This window comes from Alligator mississippiensis, chromosome 12 (genome assembly GCF_030867095.1).
Source record: "Alligator mississippiensis isolate rAllMis1 chromosome 12, rAllMis1, whole genome shotgun sequence".
Taxonomy (NCBI): Eukaryota; Metazoa; Chordata; order Crocodylia; family Alligatoridae; genus Alligator; species Alligator mississippiensis.
Window position 1 is genome coordinate 40297692 of NC_081835.1, and position 7551 is coordinate 40305242.

Here is a 7551-nt window from a genome sequence, read left to right on the forward strand (position 1 = left end):
TGGTAACGTGCCCTAAGGACCTTGTTTGAGAAGCACAGCTGGCACATGGGGGCTTGGGAGGTCTCAGGCAGGGGAAGCCCAATGCCACCAGCCTTTGTAGACACACAGAGAGGGAAGTGGGATGTACCCCTTGGTGTTGCTAGCTATGCAGCTACCTATTAACCACAGCCCCTGCCCACAGTGCACCTGCAGGCTTTAGACTCAGAGCAGTGCTCTGTCCCAAGAGGCTTGTCCTTCTCTATTTAGGCTCCAAATCCCAGCATAGCTCTACCTGGAAGGTCAATGACCCAGAAAGGATGGGCAAACCATGCCAGGGGAAGGCTGCAAAGGGAGAAATGAGCCCCCTATGCTGCTCCTCCAGCTTTGGGACTCCCACAGTATTTTCCAGCTCCTCTCTCTCTGCTACCACCAGTGACTGGAGGAAACAATAGTTTAGTGACCTAATCAAAAGCAGCTGCCCAGAATACCAGAAGAATGATGAATGCATGTTAAGTCCCCTTAACAAAACTAGGTCTTATGAGGCTTGCCTGGAGCACTTATTTCATTGCTTTAATTTGTGAATCACGTTAGATAGGGGAAGGGGAGGGGAGTCACGGAGCGGGTGGGACAGGACTAGTACACATTTCATCCATTCTTCCAAGAGACCAAAAGTGCTGCCCTGCCCTGGTCAGCCAAGCCCTCCCTCTTCAGTCACTGGAAATGTGGTGCCCAGGGACTCTGTGCAGCAAAGCTAGGCCTGAGCCTAGGCTAAGCACAGACACCCAAGAGCTTGGAGATTAAGTCTAGGCAAAGAAGTAAAGGGGCTGGGAGGTGGCTGTTTGGGAGTGATTTGCTTGCAAAGATAGATTCACCCTTCCTCCTCCTCCCGCCTTTGCCTGCTGAGAGAAACACCAGGGTGGTGCCCCAGTTGCTTCCAATGGATCACAGCTTTTGCAGAGCTGCCTTCAGCTTCCAGGTGCTGGGTGCAAAACCAAAGCACTGCCCTGCCTTGGATCCCCTCTGGCTGCTGGAGGAAAGCAAAGCATGTACTCTCCTGACAGATTTTTCTAGATTTCCACCCCCTCCCCCCAAATTTATGCAGTTACTAAATAGTCCCTAACCCTTATGGCTCTTTATATCAGCAAATCCCAACATCATTCCCTCCATTTTATAGGTTGAGAAACCTGAGGCACAGAGCAGGAAAGGGATGTGTCCAAGGTCATCCATCAGGGCAGTGGCAGAGCCCCAATGAGTACCCAGGTGTTCTGAGCCCCTGTCCAACGTCCCTCTCATTCAAATTGCGAATGTGGCAACATACATGATTTGTTCTCAGTGCTTGCCAAGTTTGAAGTTTGGCAAGAGTGGCCCAGGCAGAAGCAGGTGGGGCTCAGCCTCATGCAGAGTGCTGCAGGGGTAGCCATGAGCCAGATGAGCAGAGAGTGGACTGCACTTTATTAGTCACACAACCACTCCCACATTTACTGTTAGCAACCATGCAAGTGATGAGGATCTTGCTCATTCTGTTTGTTACTTGCAAAAGTTATTAATTCCAGAGCCAGAAACAAAATGCCTGCAAAATTAAGTACATACCAATGAAAACTGTCTTGTGTGACATAGATAGCAGCTTAGCACTACCAGCATGGAAAGATTTTAATAAAAGTATAGCTCAATCTATTCTTGAAAATACTCTATACTTCCTATTGCCTGTGGCCCAAAATACAGTTAATGTTTTGCAGTAGACTCTGCCAGTAACAATAAGAGGAGAGGCCTATCCAACCTAGCAACGATTGTTTTTCGTAAGAATATGATGAAACTTAGTGTGGTAACTGCTGTACATCCTTCAGTTCAAAGTATAACTACTCAAACCTACATGAAAGCAGAACATGGGCTGTAGGATTTGTTGCATGCTTATTAAGCAACACAGCTGTGTTCTGACACTTATTCATAACCAGAAGAACCAGGGGCTGTGGACCTTGCAGGCTGTTCATCCTGGGCTTCCCCTGCAACCAGTTCAGGTATCAGGTATTGAGAAAACACACAATGCCCAACCACCCCCAGCTAACCAGACAGAAAAAGCGATGAAAAAGGAGACACATTTTTATTTCAAGATCTATATTTATTTCAAGAGCCTACAAGAGACTCACAAAAAGCTACTTAGACTCAGAACTGCGTGTCCTGGTGTAGTCTGCTAAACTTCACATGGAACTTTTACAGAATACATCAAGTGCTCTTCTTCAGGAGTTTGGAAGAGGCACCATCATAAGTAAAACTTCCAGGAGCAATAGCATCTTACTGCCAGACCAAACTAGCTCACAGAAAGAACAGGTAGTCCACAGGACAACACACCTGGCAGACTGACAGAACAGGAAGTAAAAAGTTAGAGGTAACATGTTAGCAGAAACTGAAATAAGTTTCAGCAGGAGTTTGGTTTAGTTGAGAGCATTTGAAGGAATCTGCTGAAGGAGCTTTTCAATATCATCTTGGATCTTGATAGTTTCAAAGCGTCTGCTGTAACGCTTGAAAGGTATTCCATCAGGGCCAATGAGGAACTTTTCAAAGTTCCAGGAGATGTCGTTCCTGCAAACTGGAGACCAGATGATGTACTGTGGATTGGTCATCAGTGCCACTGGATCATCATGTGGGAAAGGCAATGCCTCTTTCAAAAATGTGAAAAGTGGGTGAGCATTTGCTCCATTCACGTCGCATTTCTCAAACATGGTAAAATTGGGCTCATAACCATTGCCAGGACGGACATACTTTAAGGAAAGCAGAATCTCATCATTGGTGGCATTCTCCTATGAAAAGAAAAAAAACTATGATCCAGTATAAGGATAAACAATGAAAATATTTCTATTACAAAAATAAAAATGGAAAAATGTCTCTCTCTCTGGACATTCACACCAACTAATAACATTCAGCCTGCCATCAGCTGAATTAGAAGGTACTTATATGAGGAATACATTTTTGAAAAGGGCTTCTAGTAGCAGCAGAGGATTTACAGCCCCCTATCAGAAACTGATCTTTGTACTAGTACAGGGGTCAGCAACCCCCGGCATGCGTGCCTAGCATGGCATGTGAGGCTATTTTCCTCAGCACACATTGGGGCCGGGGAGGCAGCAGCTGTTTGCAGCCTCTTGGCTGCAGCCAGCCCTGGCTCTGTGTAGCTGCTGCCAGCTGGGAGCCCGAGCTGCTCCCAGCAGGTGGCTAGGAGGCTGCAAGCTCTGCTGGCACCATGGCTGGCAGCAGCTACCCCAGAGCCATTGCCGGCTGCAGCAGAGAGACTACAAACAGCTGCTGCCTCCCTGCCCTGGTCCCCATCCAGCCCCAACGGGCACAGTGCCAGCACCTGCTGCCTCCCCTGAGCCTGGGGTGGGGAGACAGCTAGGGCTGGAGGTGGGGAGGCAGCAGTTGTTTGTAGCCTTCCGGCTGCAGCTGGCCCATGGCCTGGGTAGTTGCTGATAGCCACGGAGCTTGGGCTGCTCCCAGCAGGTGGCTGGGACAATGGAAGCCCTGCGGGCTCCGTGGCTAACAGCAGCTACCCAGAACCTGGGCCAGCTGCAAACGGCTGCTGCCTCCCAGACCCAGCCCCAGGCTCTGGGGAGCATCAGATACTGGCAATGCTCCCCACTGTACTGCCCTCACTGCTGCTTCTGAAGAGCAGCGTGTGGAACCCAGTGCGGCAGGAGACAGCAAGGGCACAGAAAGCTGCCTGCCACTTCGAGCTCCCCACTGCCCTGGCCACACTTCCCCTGCAGGTGGGGGCAGCAGCAAGGGGCACAACCCTGTGTGCTGCCCACGCTGCTCCCGTGCACACAGGGGAAGTGTGACCCAGGCAGCGCAGAGCTTGCAGCAGCAGGCAGCTTCCCTGTGAGGCCCCTCTGTGAGCTGCTGCTCCGGGTTGCACACGCTGCGCTCCTGGCACTGCTGCCCTCCCCTGGGCCCTCTGGAGCGCAGCATGTGAACATGCGTGACCACCAGTGTATAGCTTCCCAGCAGGGCTGCTCCTAGTGCAGTGCTCAGGTGCCATTCAGCTCCCACCACCTCCAGCGGCTCCTCCTCTTCATGTTGCCCCTGCTGCTCTGGTGGGGAGGAAAGTGGGTGACTGTAGCCAGGAGGTTCCTGCCCAATGCGAGAGGGTCTAGCTCCAGCTCCCAGTTGCCTTCCACCCACTTGGCTACCCACGGGTGGCTGCTTATCACACCAGTGGTGCAGTAGTGGCCACAGGAGCAGCAGGAGGAACCAAGCAGCATCCAGGCACTGGGAGCAGCCCCACCAGGAAGTTGTGCATGCCGGCCAGGGCTGGTGGACGCAGGCAGAAGCGCAGTGCTGGCTGCCCCGGACAGGGCTTGCGCCCATGCAGAGCATTGCAGGGGCAACCATGGACTGCACCTGCACTGCTCTGCTGCATGCACCCCCTGCCCCTCACTCCCTCCTCTATCCCCAGCTGGCTCCTGGGACTTAGCACCCAAGCAGTCTCCCCCTCCCCACACACACCCATACTCTGTTTCCTGCTTTCTCTCTGCACTCCCTCCCCCACCCCAAGTCCCTGGTACATGGCTGGGTGCCTCAGGAGTTGCACCAAGCATATGGCCCAAACCAGTGTGTGGGAGTGTAGTGTGGCACCTGCCCAGCTGGGGACTTGGGGCAGGGGAAGGAGTGCAGGTAGAAGAGAGGAACAAAAGTTAGGTTTCCCAGACCTTTGCTCTCTCTGCCTGAGGGTGGAAATGGCAATTATTTGATCTGGAGGGCCACGGGGGGGGGGAAGAGGGTGTTGACCCTGCTTGTGACAGCTCACCCAAACTCTCTAAGTAGCCCTCCAGCCCAAATAATTGCCCACCCCTGAACTAAAGAGACATCTGGTCCCGCCTACTGTGAGTTTATTTTGTATTTCCACAGAAAGTTATTTTGACATTCTTCCATGCCTTGCCTTTCATCTTGTTTTCAGTTCACAACACTGCTGTTGCCATGGCTGGTTACTGTGTCGCAATCTCCTGTAGGCCTTGACTTTATGCAAAGGGAAGCCCACGCCCTACTTGTTTTACTCTAGTTGGAAAGTTATTTCCCCCTCTCTCTCCAGCCAAGCCCCAGCCTTGCTAGGAAGCTCACTCCCACCCAAGTTTGCGTCCTGCCAAGTCCCAGCCCAGCTAGAGAGTGGGCACGTCTCCATGAGAGCCAGAAACAGGGGGAGCTTAAACATCACCCTTGTTGAAAGTTTTAACTAAAAGAGCAGGGCCTGGCCTAGGGCTTCCAGAAATGCCTTCCAGCAATACTTCTACAAGGGTCTACTGATTTACGCTAGAAAAACCTGCCAGAGCTGCAGGCTTGGCACATTAGTTATTAACCTTTCACCTCCCCTCCTGTTCGTTATTATTTGCCCCAAGAAATCTGGAACACGTCACTAGTGGCCCCAGTACTAAAGGGGACTTGCAGTTTTGTTGCGGCCTGGGCCCGCCGCGTGCTGCTCCAGGACGTGCGGAGGGAGTCCTGCCGGCTGCAGGGGCCGGAGAGGAGAGGTCAAGGCCAGCAGCGCCCGCGCCCCGCGCGGCCGGGCAGCTCCTGCGCTGGGCCCGGCGCCCCCGGTACCTGGTGTCCGAACTGGTTGCAGGGGAAGCCCAGGACGAGCAGCCCGCGAGGCCCGTACCGCTCCTGCAGCTCGTTGAGCTGCGTGAAGTCGCGGGCCGTGGTGCCTCAGAGCGAAGCCACGTTGGAGACCAGGAGCACCCGGCCCAGCAGCGAGCCCAGCGCCAGCGGCTCCCCCCCGCCCAGCGGCCGCGCCTCCAGCCCCGCGAGCCCGCGCCCGGCCAGCGCCGACAAGGTGCCAGGAACCGCCATCGCGACTGCAGAGGCAGAGCTGTGTGGCGGCGGCTCCCTTCGCCGTGCCCAGCCCCGCGGCTGCCCCGCCCCGGCGCCGGGCGGAGCCGGGCTGGGCTCTCAGCGGCGCTCGGGCCGGGCCCCCGGGGTGCGGGGCGGCAAGAGCCTTCGCGGTGCGACTCCGCGGGGCCGCCACCCGCGAGTCCTGTCCTCGCTGCCCGCAGCAGAGCCGGTCCCCGGCCCCCGCTCGCTGCAGTGGCGCGGGCAGCTGGAGGCGCCTCGCCCTCCCCTCATCCTCTCTGCACCGGCTCCGGCGAGGGCAGAGCAGACGGGCCGGGCGGCAGAAGGCGAGCCCTTCTCCCTGCCCTTGTGCGCCGGAAAGCGCGTTCTCACACGGGCGGTGGTGCCGGCCGGGGCGGGCAAGGCCGGCGACGCTGAGCCTCGCGGGCTGCCGAGCTGCGAGCGGGGCCGCTGCCAAACGGCGTCGAGTGTCAGACCAAACCCCCCTTTCCCCCGCTTTCCTGCAGCCCTGCGTGTGGCCCGCGCATCTCTCCATAACGTGCCTCATTTTTTAACAGCTGTTCCCTCTTATTCCTCTCCTATCTAAACCACACAGCCCCACTCTCTTCGTTTCTCTTTTATGTGGCAACCCTAGTGGCTAGTTCTTTTTAGGCTGCTTAAAGCTTAATCAGTTTTCCAGGGCAGGATGTGCTATTGATTTATATATAGTATTTGAAAAGCTTTAATATTGCTTTCCATCCTATTCCCCTTGCACCCCAATATTTTATTTCCTTCTTGGCCACCACCACTCCTAGATTGGGGATTTTCATTCCTAGCCACACCAAACATAATTCAACATCCTGCTTGCCATCAGACAACTTCGAGGTAAACAGACTGCCCTTTTATCTGATCCTAATACGCACAAAATGAACTTTTCCAACCAGGAGATCTTCCAACTCTCTTCCAACTGGGAGATCTTCCAACTCCAGCTCTCCTGCGTGAAATATAAATGTTCATTTCCACCTAGGAGACATTTTACACTCTTTGCATTCTCCTATGCCCGAAGAAGGGTGAGCATGCCCCAAAGCTTGCAAATACTTATTTTTTTGCAAATATCTAGTTGGTCTAATACAAGATATTGCCTCCACCCAGAGTTCTGATTCCTTTTGCCAGTAGACCAATAGGCTACAGCCCCTATCCCTACAACAATGTTAATGAAGAACCCAGCATCACAAATGAGAGCTGAAATTATACTTAGCATTTGTCAACAATATGTTATTTGTCACCATGTTTCATGGTCCCTCAGACATGTTGGGTCTCTCTCAAGTTCTTTGCAGTCTCTGTCAGACTAATCTGAATTAAGTGTGTTCCAGGGTTGCCCACTGTCAGTGAATTTACTGATTGTCATTACTGACAACCATTTTATCCAGATTTTTTGTTAAAGTCAGTAAAAAAAAACCTTTAGCCATCAGTAAAAGCACTAAACAGCAGTAGCTGGACTGAAGCTCAGACAGAAAAAGCATAGCAGTGCCACCTGGTATCTGAGCAGGAGCACAGCACCCAGCAGTTTGTTCTTGCAGCCATGTATTGCTGCTGCTGTGTCCCAGGCTGCCTGTAATACTGTTGTGTCAGGGACAGGTTTCTTTGGGGGGTCACAGGGATGAAGGGAGAAGAGCCAGTGAAGCTCAAGTTGGGGGCAAAGCTGGGTTGGGCATCAGGGTGTGAGGATGAGTAGAGAGTCCTTGGGGGGGGGGCAATGTG

At 53.4% G+C, this 7551-nt stretch overlaps 1 protein-coding gene across 2 annotated transcripts; it reads right to left on the reverse strand.

Annotated features, from left to right (window-relative positions):
* Positions 1-2074: 2074 nt before the first annotated feature.
* GPX1 (glutathione peroxidase 1) lies at positions 2075-6361 on the reverse strand. Of its 2 annotated transcripts, none has more exons than XM_059716127.1 (2): positions 5621-6361; positions 2075-2774 (listed from the first exon to the last, which is right to left on the reverse strand). In XM_059716127.1, exons 1-2 carry the CDS (start codon positions 6356-6358, stop codon positions 2409-2411), a joined length of 1104 nt encoding a protein of 367 aa, XP_059572110.1. In that variant the 5' UTR covers positions 6359-6361; the 3' UTR covers positions 2075-2408. The 2 variants fall into 2 exon arrangements, with proteins under 2 accessions (XP_059572110.1, XP_006258257.2); XM_006258195.3 differs by having other exon boundaries at positions 5563-5835.
* Positions 6362-7551: the final 1190 nt, after the last annotated feature.